Genomic DNA, 19,000 nt, shown 5'->3' with positions numbered 1-19,000 from the left:
CAGATATTGATATCTTACATCTATCGCACAGTGACGAATGACGATATTCTGGGTATATATAAAAATACTTAACAAAAATACTTCTTCTGCTAAAATTGTTCGTTTTGCTTGCTACGCTTTCTAAAAGCATTACAATTGATTCTCCTCCTTCACTTTTCTTCTTCTTCCTTCTCAAGCTCATATCACTAGGTTGATTAACTTGCATTGATGTATGACTATGTTTTTGTTGTTGATATATTTGTCCTTAGCATTATAACTTCATGCACTGAAGCAGAATAGTGTGTGTGTGTAGTTTTGTGTAACTTAGTCACTTAAAAAAGGGAAACTTAAAGGTAAATATCACTTTGCTTGCATTTTTCTTAAGAACTTCTTACGAGTTAAAATTAAAACGTAATGCTAACGCTTGGTTAGAACATGCTTCAAGTTGTGCGACCGTGCCCGATCGCATTCAGTGGTAAAAGAGTGTGGTTTTAACCGCAACTAGAGAGAGGTTAGTTTAGTTAGGGTGTGTTAAAGCTAATGGTAATGTGGTTACAGCGGTTTTAGGCGACGGCGACGGCGACGGCGGCTTGCGCCGACGACGATTGCCGCCTCGTTCGCAGCACTGGTGGTAGAAATGCTTTCTGAACGCACTCGATGTTGGCCCGACACAGGGGGCAGCGATCACATCTGGAAGGAGAAGAAATTGAAAAGTTAGGTTGGGTTTCGAGGTTAGGTTTGGGGGGTTGTGAACTTACTGTTCGGCGCACTGCCTGCAGGCGGCGATGTGTCCACAAGGAAGGAACATGGTTTCCATCTGGTTGTCGACGCAGATGATGCAGGTCACCGCTTCCAGTATTCGCTCCTCGACGAGTCGTTCGAGCTTGTTGGACTCGGCCGCTTCTTGGCTGAGCTGTTGATCGAGCTTTTCGGCTTGCACCTGGGGACATTCCTGTTGTACTTTGGTGATTTCGATTCCACGCGAGTGTAGGGTTCTCCGGGCGTTGTCGTACACCTCGCGGCACGTCCGCTGAATGTCGAAGACGTACCGCTTGCCGAGTTCGGTATCCTCGTTGAACATGGACACGATCGTGCCCTTGAAGTCGCGGATGAACTGGGTCGTGACGATGGGGCGAACCGTTTCGCAGCAGTAGAACGATTGCTTCTCCGTGACTACCCGGTACAGGGAGGCCGCTGTCCGGTGGTTGGGCAGCTTCAGCTCCAGATTCACCTCTTCGTGCTCTTCGTTCATGTAGGTTAGCCGGATCGATCGCTTGATGGCCTTGGCCGCCTTCATGGCAGGGAATGGGACACTGGAGAGAGCGAAAGAGAGAGGAAGCGTTAGTTTGGTGAACAGTTGGTAGGAGAGAGAGTTGGTACTTACTTGAACTTTTCGTCCCCTTTGGAGATCTTGAGTCCATGCGGGTTGACGTCGATCTTGCAGCGAACGGACGGTTCGCTGATGGTAACTCCTTCGAACACTTCTTCGCCGTACCCGTTGAGGGATGAGATCTCTTCCAGGACCCAGTACTGGGCCGACGATGCGGTCATCTTGATTTTGAAGAGCGTTTCATGCTCCTTCGCCACCATTTGGATGAAGTTATCCGGGATCGGCTCGGGCTCCACATCTTCGAATTTTGGCCTTATGATGTACTCTTGGTAGATGTTCTTTGGTTTCGTTTCGACGGTAGCGTCTTCTAGCGTGACTGAAGAGGCAATGCTCGCTCGCTTGATGTCCGTTTCGGAACACTTGCGCTTGGAAGGTCGTCGCAGCTGTCGACGATCGATCGTACCGGTTAGACTAGCTCGCTCCATGACGTTGAGATTCGCCGGAACCTTTTCCGGGTCATAGCTGTAGCCATCGGCTTGCAGTAACAATGCAGTGAGGTGTGCAGCGGTAGCCCAGCTGGATGTGCTGATATGACCGTCCAGGAGTTCCTGACGAGCTTGCATGTAGAACAACCGCCGCACGCTGTCCTGCAAGATCAGATGGGCCGGAACCCAGAACTTGACCCGCAGTGACAGCAGTATCGGGTGGCTGCGATCGTTGGCGTGAAGACTCAACGGATTCCGCAGGTTGATCCACTGCTTGGCGCTGCACTCGTCCCCTTCGGCAGCTTCAGCATCGCGGACCGGGATCAGCCCGAAGTAGTCAGTCTCACAGATAATGCCGAGATCATTGCAAACCTGCAACAAAACCCAGAAAAAGGAAACAGATATTAGTATCAATTTGATGTGTCAGTGTCTAAGGTAGAGATTTGCTTATCGATACCGCAAAGTTTATCCCATATCTAAAGCCGACCTTTGATTCACCGAAACGGGTTTTTACGCCCTGTACGGAATTCCCACGCCGCAACGCGGTGCTATTCACGAGACTTAGCCCGTTTACGACCTGGTTTTGGGCGACAAGTGATAAAACATTGTCTATTTCCAGCGGGTATGATTCGGCTAGAAAATCGACCTTGCCGAGAAGTCAATGTGTTATTGGAACACCGTGCCGTTGACCTTCTAGCTGATTTCGTACACTAATTTGAAAGTGCAAATTTGGTAGTCATCTGCATGTTGATCGAGATATCAGGACAAATATTGTACTATCAATTTAACGTACGTAACGAGACTTGCAGATAAAGGCACTCAAAGTGCTGTTCCAATACAACGTCTGTTGACAACGACTTGTTATATTTGGATCACGATTCGCGTTATCAGTCGCGCAAACACTGTACTTTTCTTTATCAGCTCGGTTTCCACTCTCGGATAACGTCTCTTTATGGCCCCCTTTATTGGTTGTAGCCGCCCCTCTCGAGCAAAGTTCAAGCCTGTTGTTTTCAGACAAAAAGCCTTGCCCACAAGCCCACACGTGGTGTGGACGTTTTGTTCAACATCTGTATTCAAATGAGGGGAGCCTACTGAACGCAGCTTAACGCATAGGTCAACGATTTAAATATTACAAAAAAAGACCCCAGCAAACGCAGTTTGTCGTTGCCATCAATATAATTGATCGCCAAGTCGTTTTTGTGCTGCTAGAAGGCGCCAAATTTGCCCACTAGCAAAAGGTTCATTAATCGTGCCTACGCGACACATTTTTCGGGGACGTGATTGAACTGCTAATGCTGCGGAGTGGAAAACAACTCTGGGTACCACGAACACACCAGCAAGAAACCGGCTTTCGCGGGCTGGATTTAACAAATAATGATGGATCAATTGAATAACAACTAAGCGCGGGGTTTGTTTGGTTGTTTGTTTGTATCGTTTTCCCGCTCGCGCTCAAGTTGAAGTCGATGGGGGCCTTTCGTTCGCTCGCGACTCACAGGTGGTAGTTTTAGTTTGGGTGGTTTGAGCTAGTGTGTGGGTTTAGTTTAGGGTGGTAGTTTAAGAATTAATTATCACTTTAGAAAACTTAGTAATAATAGTTTTTTTTCTATCTTTTCAGAAAATTCCCAGGATCAGTGGATACCGAGTGAACCAGACAGCAGATTCATCCTCATCAAACAAATTCTAAGCTTTCAAGAAATATGATCACAAATGCCGACTTCTTCAGAGCGAGTGAACCAGTCAACAGATTCATCTTCATCAAACAAATCTAAGCTTTCAAAAAATATGATCACAAATGCGTACTTCATCAGGACGAAAGAACCAGTCAACAGGTTCGTCTTCATCAAACAAATTCTAAGCCTTCAAGAAATATGATCACAAATGCCGACTTCTTCAGAACGAGTGAACCAGTCAAAAGATTCATCTTCATCAAACAAATCTGAGCTTTCAAGAAATATGATCACAAATGCCAACTTCATCAGAACGAGTGAACCAGTAAACAGGTTCGTTTTCATCAAACAAATGTCAAGCTTTCACGAAATATGACCACAAGGGCAAACCACAGACTTCATCTGTGAAGTTTGTGCGCAAATCTTGACTTGACAAGCATCCTCGTTGAGTAACCTAAATGAGGCAGATTCACCTGTTCAAGCATTTACAAACGGGGATAAAAGCTCCACCCTAGAACCGCCATCGTTCACTCTTCACTCATCGCCGCTGACAGACGTCTGTCTGCGTGAATCGCTCGCCGCCGCAGTGGATATACCAATATATATATCCACACAAAGCGAAAAATGGCAGAAATTAACACATTCAAAACTCTAGCTTTTTCACATTGAGCAGCGGGTGTGGACTTTGGACCGACCGCCGAACAGTGCGAGAATGGACTTTGTACCTGCACAGAGAGGCAGCAGCAGAAGCAGTAAAAAACTGTATAGACTCGCTATTTTAGCTCCGAAACAAAAGTCGTGAAATTTTGCTCTCGCTTTTGCCGGTTTGCAGTTGCGGCTGCGGCTGCTGTTGCCGGGCCGATCTTGTCGAGAGAGATCGATCGCTAAACGACACGAGCGCGCACAGCTTTTGCTGCGTTCTATACTATATGATATCATCTAGCTTCTGGAGTTGGTATCCACTTGAACTTGAAGTCCGGTACCACCGCCCGCTATCAATTACGGGCGTAATTAGACGGTACAGAACGGATCTCGACATGCGCCGAGTACGTGCAGAGTACGTCACACGCATCGATCATATGGCCGGGCACGTGCTAGTTTCAATTGAGCAGCCGCGGGCAAAGTCCGCCCCGATACAAGATCTTTGATGTGGACCGGGTCGACTCGCATCAATTAGCGCTATCGAGGGGGGTCGGATGTAGCGGCAGTTGATCGATGCTTTAGAAAGGAAGTGACTCACGATCGGCGTTCAGCGTGCTTGACGAAGGGTCACGAGCTTAACTTCATTAGTATATTGCATTGGTACTGCGGTGCGGTGCCAGCTATCAACAAGCAATTACATTGTTCAATGAAATGATAACCTCGGACTGAACCGCGCCCGTGACGATCGTTGAGGCTAATTGAGGATCGTCTAGGTTTGCATGCACCCATGGTTGATTACGGGACGCTTTCGTTCGTTTGTGAAGCAGATGTGCGTTATCAATCCATGGATTCGTTGACACAGCGATAAGCTCGAGTGCTAACAGCTTTCGAATCCACTGTTGATCATGTCTTCTAGAGTTAATAAAAACTCTCCTCAAATGAGACAAGAACTTGTTTACGACCTTCAGAGTCACGTCCCGACCCGCCGGCCTACGCATAACCTATCCATCCCCAAGAAGTAAACAACTTTATGGATCTATCAACGTGCCATTCCGCCAATACATCACATTCCAAGGCGCTTTTAAAGGTGCGCAATTTTCGATTATGATACCCCAGATCCGGCGAGTTTGTAACTGCGTAGTAAACGCGACTCTTTATCGTCCCGAACCACTTCTGTGTTGAATTGGCTCTCTTGAAAACAGAAGCGTGTAGAATTTCCCCACCCGGCTTTAAAATGTGTATCAAAGTCGCGACCCGCGAAGTTTGTAGCGAGAATGAGAGTTGATTGTTTACTCCTGGTGCGAGCGAGCGGGCACGGGCTGTTTGGGTAATGATATACAGTGGGAATTTGAGAATCCCACGAATGAGTAATTAGGGCATGGCGAGGAAGGTCGCAGACATGCCAGAGGAGGACGAGCAGGGTTTTGCGTCGTAGAATTGGATACATGTGCGCCGCTCGTATCAACCGAGGAATAAAGCATATTTTTCGAGAGTATTTCGCTCGAAGATTGGCTATAATTATTCTTTTTGTTTCAACCTATTTGCGCGAAGATTAATGATGACAGCGGATTTTAGCTCATTTCGGCACAGGTCGGTTGTTCGACACTCTGTTCGAATGAATTTTGCAAATGTTTGCGCAAGTGTGGTCCCCGCCTAGAACAACCAACACGATTGGACTCCGAGCGAGGAGTTCAGGGACGTTCTGTTTGCACCTCCAGTTTGCACGTTTTGCTACCAGAGAGCTGGAACGTGTTTACTACGCCTTTGATGGCGTTTTAGTAATGTCCTGCGATTGGTCACCACCGCAGCAGGGATCAGCAAGTTCAACTTGGCTGTATCGGTTTGCATGAATTACCTGGCTAGTACACGACTAGTGCGAAGGGTAACTAGTTTCGGGGCCGGTGATTTAATCCCTAGACGGAAGCACTCGCGGTTAGCGGTTGTTACACGCTACTTTTTTAGACAAAGGCATACTTCCTTCGACGAGCCTGTACTTGTACTTGTAGGCGATATCGCTACAGAACATGTCCCATAGAGGTTCGACGACGAGTTGCCTGCAAGTCAAATTGCAGCTGCAGTTGAATCTACACAGCTAGAATAACGGGCCTAAGCCCGTAGATCTGGTTTCCAACCCAAGTTACATTCCACTGTCAGTTCAGATATGCAGGATGCAAATGAGAACGCTGTTTTCAACTCAGCATCAGTTTCTCTGGCAACGAAGGTTAATGGCCCAATAATTGATGGTGTTGTTTTTGTTTTCATGCCAAATTATCGCACATTTCATTCTGCGGTTAATTCGGGCCACGCAGTTTCCTCGAAACTTGCAAAACAACACGCACCGTCCCGCGGACTTATAATAATATCTATCCCAAGAAGGTGATCGCGCTCGAAAATACCCACCTATTTATAAAGATTTTTATTTTCGACTGTGGACATTCCCCGCTCTCGATCTCGCCGCTATAGTTTTGCCCAAGATATGAACACGACTTTGCTGAGCGCGCCGCACGCTGCCGGTCTCCGTGTATCGTTGTTCAGCGAGGGAAACTAAGCCAACCAGCCAGCCAGTGGAAGAAGAGTTGGACTTTGAACGCGCTGTAGGTGATCACTCGCCGACCATGTGCTCGGTTCGCGTGCTGTACGTACAAAGCTTCGCGGCTCAGCAACAGGGGCTAGTTGTGTAGTTGTGTAGGTAGAGTCAACGCCGCGCGAAAAGTAGCAAAACAAATATGAAAAACATCATTTCTCTGTTTCCGCCTACCCTGCCTTCACGGCTGCAGGTCTTGGCGTTGTGATAAAATGTTGGCCTGGTAAAGCGAGCGGCAACTTGTTTTTTTTCGAATGTTGGTCGCGCGCATAATATAGGCTTCCTTGGCGCGATCGCGCCTAGATGATCGCGATCCTTCAGATTCTGGCGATCTTTGTTCGCGTAGAATCTGCAGCCCGTCGGCCTTGTACTGAGTACAGCGAAGCTTACGTGACTGAGAGCAAGTACGATTGGCGTAAGCCGGCGCACAGAACCAGTTTCTCATAGTGTTTCCTTCGAGAACCATAAACAAACCTTGATTTAATTGCTGCAGTCCGAAACTAATTAAGGTTCGTGTGACTGAGGCGGGATTAAGGTATCAACGGGATCACGTTCGATTTCAAGGTGTCTTGCTCATAGTCGAAATTGTTGGAAAAACCGAACTCATCAGGCCGCGATAAGCTCGATTGGAAATGATGAACCTCGGGATTAAGGGATTCGGTTTAATTTAGACCGTGACCGGCGTGCCGTTGGATTAGGGCTCCACGAGACTTTGCGGTGGGTTTCCCGCCCGACCCAGTGACTCGAAGTTCGTTAATCTCTTCTAGAAGCTCGCGTATTTCAACACAGAATGGAAAAATTAGCCAATGTGGCTATCGTGACTAAACGCTTCACAACTTTGCGGTTTGATAGCTCGGACTTTGTACCCCTGTCGATCGTAACGTGACAACTCGATAGTTTCGTCGAGCAGGGCAAAGTACAACTGTGAAGCCCACTTGACCGAGCTCGTTGCATTCAAGTGTGATGAGATAATCGGCACTTTACGCAACAGCCACTTGGAATTGATCATTTCAGCTGAAAACGATCGACCGTTTAGCGCAAATTGAGACTTCCTCCCGCAATTTCAAGAGTTTGTAGGCCAGTTTGGACTAAAAATATCGGCGCCATGAGCCGAAAAACAACAAATCACGCCCCCAGGTCGTGAAGAGGGCCCCGAAAACGAAGGTGTCAGCGTACTCTAACGAGATCGAGGGTTGCCACCGCCCATTCAGATCGCGATCGCGATCGACAAATCCGGTTGTTGTTCTACATGCAAGCCCAATCGCTATTAATAGTGATCTATCGGCGATCGCCGCGATCGCGATAAACAAAGACTAAGCGAGACACACTCTGCTGGTCGGCTATTGACACCCTTAGCATACTGCGGCGGCATGAAAGGGAACGAACGATAACAATTTGTTTACACGTTGACGTGAACTCTCGCTGGCACCTCTGTGCTGGCAAGTGCAGTTTTTCTATTGGCGCAGACTTGCAGGCGCCATGCCGTAGGTACATATACAAACAACTATACCGCGTAGCGACTCAGAATTACCCACTTTTACTCGGGCTGGCTAAATTCAAACGAAATTTCCCTTCTGTTTGTCTGACTATTATCGATTTTGCACCTACCTTCTCCAGGCACTCCTGGCTGTTCTTCTTGGGGTCGCACTGGACCCCGGAAGTGGTTCCGTTCGGTAGATTGACCAAGCACCACATTTTTGTACTTTTATTCAGCTCACCACCCACGGTCACAAAGCACAATTGTGCTCAATTTATGTACCTTTTATCAACTTTTATTGACCGAAATAGCCCCCCTCTCGTTAGAGGCGCGTACGTAACTCTCCGGTTTTGTTTGTGTCGCACAGATGTAGATTATACTTCGTTTGTTGAACCCTTATCTCTGGCTCCGTGTTGTTCGCTTTTCACCGAGCTGTTTCAATGTCTGTTTTCACTCAATCACAGCCGCTTTGGACACTTTTCTCATCTTTCCTTGATATTTTTACACCCCCAAAGTTCTCGGCTCCTCTTTTGCATGTGCTATTACGCAAATTGTTTTTCTTTAAATCACTTCTCTTCGCGTTCCCATCACACCTTCAGCTTACGTTTTCCTTCCCCTATTGTTCCGATTAACAAACTGTCCTCGCGGTAGTGCACTGCACTTGGGCTTGTAATAACAAGTAACTCTGCTGCTTTAACTTTTTGTACTGGCCTTTGCCTTGTTGTACGTCCATACTCGACGGACTCGCACGTAGGATTGTGGTTCAGCTGTGCAGCCGCAGTCGAGTTTTAACCCGCGAGAGAGAGAGAGAGCGAACCTCAAGAAAGCGCTCTCTTTGCTCTGTTTTGTTGTGTGTTTTGAGATGGGAGAGTTTTGCGTTGCTACACCCAAACGAGGGAAGGCGAAATGTCGGACAAAGATGTCCGGGTTTCTGACAGTTAAGATTTGCACTGGATTACAGCTTCCAAAAAGCGTATTCAAGCAAGTATTCAGGTGTCCTAAAAGTTGAAGTCTTAAGCTCAGCTTAAAGCGACAACAAAACTGTCATTCAGTGATACGATTCAAAAGTTGCATCCAATGGCATAGGATCTTAGTTTGGGTGTAGTGTTTTTATTTTACAAGTATTGGTGCGAGCGTTAGCGTTAGTGCAAACTGCTGTTCGGGTGATGCGAATAGAGAGTTGCTTTGAGTATTACACGAGACGAATTCAGTAGATCTATTTAAAAAATCTACCAAATAAAGTAAAAAGCTTAATTATTGAAACTATAATTTTCTTTTCACTATTTTTTTTAATAGTGTTTCTTTTTAAAAAAAATAAAAAAATCATTCAATCGTTAGCATCTATTAACTTTCATATGGTCGAAACTATTCAGTCAGTTTAGCTACTCGCCACCAGAGGGACTTGGCTCTTACTATGAGAAACACGGCGTAGTTTACGCAAAATGTTTTCAACCGGGATAATTTATTGGAGATCAGCATGTGGATAGTTAAGCTACATTTTTCCGATTAAACTTCAGTAATATGCGTGACCTTTTTATTTTTAATTATTTTTTCCAGTTCAGGATAAAATGATATTAACTTTTGTTCTACATAAAAAGCAACTACTCTTGATTCAAGCTGCTTTTCTAATTGTAATTTGCCTAGTGTACAACCTGTACAACCAACAGTCATCATTCCTTACCTTAAAAAATAAAACAATTTTTATATTTTTGATAGTTTTTCTTGATTGTTAAAGTTATATTAAAAGAGCTAAACCATAAAATCATGAATATTAAAGAAAAAAGAAGAAACACTGTCTTTGATTCTTTTTGTTATAAAAAAAGATAAAAATGTTGAGTTTTTAGTTTGAATCAAAATCACAACTGGATTAAGACATTAAGATTTATGAAGTTGTTTTTTACTACTAAGCGGCAACCTAAAAAGAGACCATTTTGCATTTGCCTCAATTGATTTGCTAAAGTGACATTTATTAGGGGAAAGTGGGGCAAGTGTAACAAGCTAAGGAAATGCTCGTTATAACCTCTTAAAAAGTTAAAAAATCTGTCGGATTTTATTATAATCATCTTATTCTAGGTCTTGACTAAGACTTTGTCAGAACAAGTTTTTAAAAAATCCTGTTTTTTAATGTAAAAATTTGATTTTAAAATTTTTGATTTTCCGTACGTTCTACTCAACTAGTGGGGCAAGACGAACAATGCATGAAAAAACATGTTAATTTGCTAACAATTGAACTGTTATCACTTAGATACATCAGATTGGAATGTATTTGAAGGTTTCTTCCATTTTTAGATTAAATAACAATATTTTACCTTAAATTTTATAAAAATATTACTTAGATGATAAATAGTAAATTTTCATAATATCACTATATTTTGTATGGACATTTTTATAGCAATTTTTTATCAGTTTTTAAGTACTTTCGTGTATTTATTTCCCAATAAAATATGGTGTTGCAGCAATTCGTAATCTTTTCCATACTAAAAATCCATATGGTACACTTGCCCCACCTGAACAAGATTTTATAAAAGCTCTCAACAAAAATAACCAAAAGTTAAATCATACTTTGTAATAGATGCATGTCATTGGTAGGGACAGTACTGATCTAGGAAAAATAGCATTTTGATAAAATGAGCCTTAAAACGAACCCTAAGCCTTATTTTGTACTTTCCAAATATTATAAGAAAACAAAGGTTTTGAAAAAAACTTCATTAAATCTTATGTCCCGTGGCGTTTACGTCGTTTTGGGGGTTATGTGGTAGTAGAACCAGCTAATTGCATTGCTAGCAACAATTCCTCATACTGGAAATAATCAAAATTGTAAAAATTTCGGCCGTACGAGCGATTGTTCCTCTTGCCCCATATGGTCGTCTTGCCCCACCTTCCCCTATTTGACAATTGGTCCCGATCAATGTCGATTCAACCGGTTTTCCAAAATGCATTGGGACCGACTAACGTTGGTTTAAACTAGCTAAAACAATAACGTGCTCGGCTTGCTATCATGATGCACGTTAGAAATTGTGTTGCTGGGGATTATATCAAATGAAGGAATTTAAATTCAATATTGAAATTTAAATTTTTCGTGCCGAAACATGAATTTTTTTGAGATTTGTATTTAAATATACAAATTTTATGTTGTGATATGCGATCAAACTTCAAAATTACCCTCCACTAGAGGACGCTTAAACTTGGGGAGATGTTTTCATTTTATCCTAAAGCGAGCAAATTGGTTTGAAATTTTAAATTGTTTTACTTTAAATCGACATTAGTAATAAACTATACCTTTATTGGTTAAGATATAAGGAGCTTAATTGAATTCACCGAGAATAATGATATGGTTAATTTAACCTGTTCATTATCTGATTCGAAAATATTTTATCTTGCAATCAATCAAAACGAAACAATTGAAATGTTAATTTTTTTTATATTCTTACCTCTGTTTTGATTTAAAAAAAAATACTCATAAATATAATTCTTGGTTATTTACTTTTTACTTTTATATATTGCCCTTATCAATACCTAATTTTTTGGCAAAGACACCAAAAAGAAGAAAAAAATCGTTCTCAAGACTCAGATTTTGAATATTAATACATAGTTTTGTATGATCAAAAAACATGAGAAATAGAAAAATTGAGAATGAAGTTTCAGCGAGGACTTCGAATAATCAAGTACGAACTGTACTTTAACTTTTCAAATCCCGGAACTTTCTAATTTATTTTTTATTTTTTTAAAATTCAAATCCCGCTGCCAGATTTTCGTGATTTTTTTTTAATTTTTAGAATATGTTTTTTTTGACCTCAATATATTTTTTCTTAAAAGCCCTACTAATAACCATTCTTTTAAAACATGGAGCTCCAAAGTTGATTCAGCCGTTCCGAAGATATGATTGAAAAATGTGTGTTTTTTTCTTGCGATAATCGACGAAAAACGCATTTTTTTACCACCCTAATCGCTTAAAAAAATAAGGTAATACCTATTTTGAGTGTTTTTTTTTTATTTTTGAAGTTTCGAATTCTTATAACATAAAATTTTAAATTTTTTGATCGTTAAAATTATTGAATGTTAAAATTATTAAATGACTTTTTGAATATTTTCACTTTTGAATTAAGATTTTTTATTTTAGCTTTTTTTTATTTTTTTAATAATCTTTAATTTTTTTTTGCAAGAATTTATTTAAATGTTTATTGTTAACAAAATGCGTCCTTTTAATTTTCGGAATTTCAAGATTATGCCTTTTTTAGATTCTGTATGATCCAATCCTGGACTTTCGATTTTATTATATCCAATGCAAGATAAAATATGCAAAAGTTTGACATGTTGTGCAGTATTTGGTTATTTTTCGATGAAATAAAAAGGGACGTGATATATGGAGATGTAATCATCGTTTTTTGACAATAGTTTGAATTGCAATATTGATTATATATTTGAACATTTGCTTTAAACTTTTATATTCTTTTACCTGGTGGTATCTTAGCTGAGAGATGTTCCAATGCAGGAACGTTGAGATGCATTGCTGCGCTACACTAGAACCGAGGGCCCATTTGGAAGCTGCCTACTAAAATTCTCTATTCGATTGTCTTTCACTATTAGACATGATTTTCTTTCTAGTCTTTATGATTGTTCGGTTCGGCCTACGAGCCTGCTGGCTAGTCTATCACAGTCTTTTATCTCAAATCTTTAATGTTTAAGTAGATACGGCGAAATAAATTACTTCTTCTTCTAGATGGAAATACAAACAGGTGTGGATGATTTGACGAATGGAAGGACGCTGACACAATAATAAATACTATTGGCTATTTAAGCTAGCTTAGCAAGTAGTGTGCTCGGGGACTGAGAATTGTCAGTTTTGTATCCCATAGTAGACGTAAGCTTTGCACCAATCCATCGTCTCGTCCTCGTTACTACAGCACATGGGGAACACGATCGACGACTTTGTCACCTTCGAGCAGCGCTGGCACAGTTCGTTGACGTCCTCCTGTTAGGGTGATCAGATAGAAGCAAACATATTACGATCCATGAACCTTGAACTCGACCTAATAATGCCAACTTACGTCTTCATGACAACGCTTAACGCGCTCGTAATCCACCTCGTCGTCGTAATCCTCTTCCGCCGATCGACGCTTCAGATTGTGACTGAGAACGGTGGATGCTGGACTGCTACTGCTACTGCTAGTACTGCTGATCACCTCCTCTGGCTTGGTAACGTCCGAAGGTCTGGCCGAGACCTGACTCAGCACCGCCAGTAGACAAACCGTCAGGATCGCCAGTCTCAGTGGACGGCAGGAGGCCGGTTGGGGCTTACCGCAAGCGCTTATCTGCGAAGAGAGGAACAGAAGCAAAGGCGGGAAGATTAACAAAATGAAAACAACTCCTTGGTAATTAATTTAAATCGTTTGTTTACAGTCAAACAGCTGTTTGAGGAGGGTTTCAACGGCATGAAAACAAATAACAAAATTCTGGCACAAGCCCCAGCTGGCATTCGCTGGACGGTGGCGGCACAATCAAGCAATTCTACCGGTTATTAAGTACTTGACCGAAAGTCGACGATATGGGCTAGATTATCTATTGTGTCTATTGAAGCATTTTGGCACGGTCATAAAAATCTTTCCCGTCGGAGATAGCGGACCAGCTGTTGACTCCCCGCGGACGTCACAATCATATGACCCGACTGAACGACACGAGCGGACTTTACCCTTGTGCGGAGGTGGATTCTGATTCCCACGAGTGAATCTCATGATCGCCGAAGCGGATCTTGGACAGACGCGATGATGAAATTCCGCAGTGCGATGAGAAAGTCATGCACTTTCCTTGTTCCCATTCAGGCACGTGTTGTTGACCACGTGGCGGCAAAACATGATCTCCCGATGTCCTGGGGCTGTGCAACGGGGCACCGATAAGGAAGACGTAAACTTGACACACTTTGCGACAGCTTTCAGTAACCGTTTGCTCTCTGTAGCCAAGTGCGAGATTCTTCTTTCCGTGGGACCTGTTTTCACTAATATGGGTCGTAAATTTGATTGCCCTTTATTATCACCATCAATTGCATCATCATCACACGAGGGGGTTTGGAAGAATTTTGGTAAATTTCCACTCGATGGTAATTTTTGGCGAACGCTTTGTTACCAACGAAGGAGTTATTTTTCGAAAAAATGTATAAAGCTGTTATTGAGTCCTACTATTGACCTGGCACACTTCTCCTTGACTTGTGATAGCTGTTTACTATTTCGAATCAACTTGTGAGAGTGTGCAGATTGGCGCCATGTCACTGACCGAAGATCGCTTATCATCACTATAGTGACGATGATCATGATCGCAGTACTGGTATAGTAAACGACCAGCTCATCATGACCGTTTAGTAAATCACGCCTTCAAAGCGCCACACTATAGCTGATTATCTCTCAACGATAAAAAAAGACGGCGGCGCGCCACTGATAAGCTCACTCCTTCTATTATGGTGATTCTTTATCAGACTCGAATGAATCCCGTGAACACCTGCCGTGACGTCACGAATACGTGACTTGGTGACGTCATCGCGACGTTTCACCACCGTGAACAATCCACCGTACAGCTTCTCTATCACTTCACGCGGAAGGGGCGTGCTCCCGGCCAGTAGCTGGACATAGATGGACCTAATTGCTGAATGAATTGCTCGTGATAACGCGCGCATCGTAGAGCATCGAGCGAAACACTGGGATTTCCACTATCTGCTGCGTGATCTTTGAGCCGAGATTATCTACCGACATTCCGCGCCGGAAATCCGGAAAGCTTAGCGAGTAGTGATGCAGGTTGCAGTTGACTGTCAAGTGGGAAATGGCACATTCTTGGCACTCGGTGGGATGGGTTAAGCCGCGTTGCACTTAGCAACCCTTGAAGTTTTTGAACCAATTCAGCTCCCATTTGCAAAACAAAGTCGTTGAAAATCAAGAATTGTACACGCACAGGAAGAAATGCTTCAAAAAATGTCATTCTGGACTTGCTACGTTGCATGATACCCTTTCTATCAGAACATGAATGACGCATTTCCAGAGAGTAAATATGACAGCGATCGAAGCTTCTCACCAATACACCAACAACTGGACGTGCGTGACAAAGAGGAGAACGTTTTCGTGCTTTTCCCACTCGTGTCACCAAGTGCTCGATTGAGAACAAAGAGTTTGCTTGTTCAATCCTTGTTCTGTTCAAATTACCAGCACAATAATGCAGCTAAAAATTATCGTTAACGATTTGGGTGTACCTTTTTATGTTTTTTTTTGACAATTAATAGTTAAATAAATGAGCAAAGAAAATAGTATAAAAGGATTTCGAATCAACACCTTTTATTTTGAAGTAAATTGTATATAGTAAGCTCACGTGTATTCTGTTTCTATATGATCAATTTGTATTTTTTTCCATCGAATTTTGCGTTCAAATTAAATATGTTATTAACTATATATTTTTCACTTTAAAATGTTTGTAATTTTGTTTTATTAAATATTACTTGAAATATAAATTTTTGAGGTAATAAAAATATTTTTGTAGTAACTTTTATCAGTTAGTTTATTTTAATGGTTTTCTTAGTAATTTTTCCAATAAATGTTGTGTTCAAATATAAATGTTATTTAATTTGTTATTTTTTCTCTTATCACTCAAAAATATTTGTAAGCTTATTTTAGGTAAGTTGGGTATTCAGGTTATGAAAAATTTGGACTTTGATATCCCAGAATCTATTTTTTTTCTCAAATTAGCTTAAGCTCATTTTCACGACTTGGCGTCTGTCAAAAGTGCTGTTATGACCCACCAATTCATGGAATATTGCATTTTTCACCCCAATGCTTGACGTGATAACGGATGAGATTCGGAAATTTCTCGAAGAAAGGGCCATCAGGATGATGCAATGCTTTTGAATTTTTTTTTTTTCAAAAAGGAGGTAATTTATGGTTGAATTTGAAATATTAACAATATTTTTTTTCTTTGATTTATATTTTGGTTTAAAGTGTGAAATAAGGATAGACCAAGTGTGAAATAGGATAGACCATTTCAAAAGTTTAGCTTGATATTTAAATTTTGAAATTATTTTGATTTAGAAAAGTTTCGCAAAGGTTTCAATTTTTAACGTTATATCGAACCAATAGTTTCCGATATGTCGTCAGTTGAAAATACATGCTAGTTAGATAAATCTTAAAGAAATTCATTTTCATCGATTTCTTTGTTAGGCTGTAACTCAGAAACTAAATGCCCGATTTTCAATGTTTAAAGAGAAAATGATTTGATTTAAAAAACGGATCAAAACATGTATTTTTTACTATTGTACAGAATGTATAAAAAACGGAAATTAAATAATACATATTTTGGGAATTCAGAGAAAAAAGACAAGATACATAATTTCATGCATTTACATACCTATTTTGTATGACCAACTGCCCTAAAAATTGTATGAAGACTTGTATAAAAAAACTAATGATGCAAAATTACTTTTCTCGACATAATGAATGCATGGACAAAATTGCAAACAAATTGAAAATATGAAGATCACTTTAAAAAAAAGGGAAACGTCGAGAACTACTCTATTGAAAATAAATGTAAGTTTTCCAAAACATTTAACCTTAAAAAAAATGTAAATATATATTTTTTTAATGTTGTCATATTTTGAATTGTAAATTGTAAATATGTCCGATATTTGCTAAAAACAATATAAAAAACTCCTCGCACTACTATCAGTTACGCACCATCCTAAATTCCAGCATAAAAACTGTTTATGATATATAAAAAACATTTTTTTGTGAATTTAACTTATTGTACTAAAAAGTGAAATAGAAAACAAGATTTTTCCCGCGCATCATTTTTTTCTGAAATGTCCTTATCATAACCTATAAATTTGCCGAAGACATCCAATCGATCACTTATGATGCAATTTGGCTTTATTGCACAAAAAGAATGCATGAATTTATCCAATTTTATCCAATCAAAATGTATGAAATTCAAAATTTTGCAAAAATGCTTAGTTCTGATAATTCATAAATTGAAAAGTATTTTTCTATTCATTTTTTTTTTTGTTTGTTTAAATTAGACAAATTTTCTTAATCTTTACCTTGTAAATTTGCTCCATCGCTTGTTTTCTGCTTTTATCCAAATTTGTTATTTCTAAATAATCCACAATGGCTTTTTCTTTGCTTCTTGTTTTGAACTGCAACTTAATCCTTGTTTTGCGTCACAATGATCCTTGATGCACTTTTTCTTAGATTATCAGCACTATTCCTCTCTCAATCACTGCCACTAATTTCTTGCTCTTTTCTCACGTACCAAATCCCTCTCTCTCTCTCTCACGTCACGTCGTATAACGTCCGTACGATTCGCGTTGATTAGCGTTACTGGTTTCGATGGACGGTCGACAGTTTCGCTTTATATTCGCGAAGGCACGATCGCGCGCCGCTTGAGCATGACTTACTCTCAGTGGACTTGCTGCCCTTTTCCATGAATGGGGCTGGTGGGCTCCGTTGATAAGATGGACCGTTACGATTGGTCGCCGAATCCTCGCGAGAGAGAGAGGGAGAGGAAGCCAATCGTGTTCGATCGTGACAGATTAAAGCGTGGTTCGCCGATTCGAAAGGAAAAAGCTCAGTCGTGGGTGATTCCTGCGAAGAATCGTTCGCGCAAGATCCCGAGGGCGGGATTTTACCCGGCGGGAAAATTGTAACGGTTTTTCCTCGGCAATGTTTTGTCTATGCGCTTTGATGATTAATATTTACGATTGCAGTCGAGATAAGATTGCGGTGACTACTTTCTTGTATTTTATCGACATTCCTGAGATTTCTGACGGTTCCAATCACCTGCACGGGCGGCAGTGACACACCTGGTGGGTGTCCCCCAATTCGAATTACGTCAGTTCTGGTCTGACAGTTGTGATAACAGAATCAACTGATCGGTTTGAAAGTGGGTGTCTTTTTTTTTTGTTGGTATTCGATTTCCGTCATATCCTGCCATCAATAATATGTGTCTTTCAATAAGCAATTAAATTGAATACAACAGCTGTTGATTAGAGTTTGTGCGTGATTGATGACCAAGTCGTGTTATTCTCAAACATATCTCTTAATTAGAGTTTTGTGAAGACTTTCAACAATGTACAAATACTGTTTTTTTTAATCAAATTTAACATGTGCTTCACCTCTCAGGCCTGCTGAATTCATTGTAACTAAGTTTCTGGGAAATTCTGAAAACTTCAATATTTTGCTTAGCAATGTTGACATTCACGATTAGCCAGAACCGTAAACGAGTTCTACGATATTATTTGATTTCTGATGCAATTTGTGTATAATGTTAAGATGAAACAGTGCCAAACTGGCAACAAGTTTGAAAACTAGTTTCAAGTCACGTTCTCTAATATCAAGTTGTATGATTTTGTAATTTATTGGGAGCATTAAATATCCAAAAAGTTGACCAGCCATTAAAATGATTCTGGGCTTTGATCTTTTGGGAAAAAAATCTGATCGGTACATTAATCGAACATGAAGCACCATGCGTCTCCAGCAAAATATACGGTGATCTCATTTTGATGGAGAAGCTTGGTACTTTTACTTTTGTTGATGTGTAGCGAAAATCGTTTATTTTTCAAAAAATCTTATCTCAGAATCCTGTTAAAGGATATTGACTAATTTTGTATATATTACGTTAAACTTAAAAAAATGCTCATCTTATCACTTTTCTTTTGCAATGTGGTGTGGTCACAACTGATTCGACAGTTTTGGAGAGATGATTTTTTTTGAAAAATGTGTTTTTTACGAAAAATGTCAAAAACACTTTTTTTACCACTTTATTTTGACAAGAAATAACTTGATCGTCCAATTATTTTTGCTAAGAAGCCAA

At 40.9% G+C, this 19,000-nt stretch overlaps 2 protein-coding genes across 3 annotated transcripts; both read right to left on the bottom strand.

The window, feature by feature from the left end:
- Window positions 1–220: 220 nt before the first annotated feature.
- LOC120420632 (E3 ubiquitin-protein ligase MYLIP) lies at window positions 221–8,930 on the bottom strand. Its single transcript, XM_039583708.2, has 4 exons — window positions 8,296–8,930; window positions 1,364–2,166; window positions 738–1,292; window positions 221–669 (listed from the first exon to the last, which is right to left on the bottom strand). The coding sequence occupies exons 1-4, from the start codon at window positions 8,380–8,382 to the stop codon at window positions 543–545; spliced, it is 1,572 nt and encodes a 523-aa protein (XP_039439642.1). The 5' UTR covers window positions 8,383–8,930; the 3' UTR covers window positions 221–542.
- Window positions 8,931–12,559: 3,629 nt separating this feature from the next.
- LOC120420641 (uncharacterized) lies at window positions 12,560–17,528 on the bottom strand. Of its 2 annotated transcripts, none has more exons than XM_039583721.2 (3): window positions 17,229–17,528; window positions 13,213–13,476; window positions 12,560–13,136 (listed from the first exon to the last, which is right to left on the bottom strand). In XM_039583721.2, exons 1-3 carry the CDS (start codon window positions 17,244–17,246, stop codon window positions 13,002–13,004), a joined length of 417 nt encoding a protein of 138 aa, XP_039439655.1. In that variant the 5' UTR covers window positions 17,247–17,528; the 3' UTR covers window positions 12,560–13,001. The 2 variants fall into 2 exon arrangements, with proteins under 2 accessions (XP_039439655.1, XP_039439654.1); XM_039583720.2 differs by lacking the exon at window positions 17,229–17,528 and adding an exon at window positions 13,563–15,298.
- Between the last annotated feature and the right edge of the window lie 1,472 nt (window positions 17,529–19,000).

The sequence above is a fragment of the Culex pipiens genome, chromosome 3, assembly GCF_016801865.2.
Source record: "Culex pipiens pallens isolate TS chromosome 3, TS_CPP_V2, whole genome shotgun sequence".
Lineage (NCBI taxonomy): Eukaryota > Metazoa > Arthropoda > Insecta > Diptera > Culicidae > Culex > Culex pipiens.
The sequence above is the reverse complement of the archived record's forward strand: the minus strand, read 5'-3'. Positions and strand labels throughout refer to the sequence as shown.

Excerpts from the sequence above, each read along its gene's own strand:
- LOC120420632 (XM_039583708.2), bottom strand. The coding sequence starts at position 8,382 with ATGTGGTGCTTGGTCAATCTACCGAACGGAACCACTTCCGGGGTCCAG. Across the intron at positions 1,293-1,363 it reads AAAGGGGACGAAAAGTTCAA|TGTCCCATTCCCTGCCATGA; the intron begins GTAAGTACCAAC and ends CGCTCTCTCCAG. Across the intron at positions 670-737 it reads TGCAGGCAGTGCGCCGAACA|ATGTGATCGCTGCCCCCTGT; the intron begins GTAAGTTCACAA and ends TTCTCCTTCCAG.
- LOC120420641 (XM_039583720.2), bottom strand. The coding sequence starts at position 13,640 with ATGCCAGCTGGGGCTTGTGCCAGAATTTTGTTATTTGTTTTCATGCCG. Across the intron at positions 13,477-13,562 it reads CCTCAAACAGCTGTTTGACT|ATAAGCGCTTGCGGTAAGCC; the intron begins GTAAACAAACGA and ends CTCTCTTCGCAG. Across the intron at positions 13,137-13,212 it reads TTAAGCGTTGTCATGAAGAC|GAGGACGTCAACGAACTGTG; the intron begins GTAAGTTGGCAT and ends TCACCCTAACAG.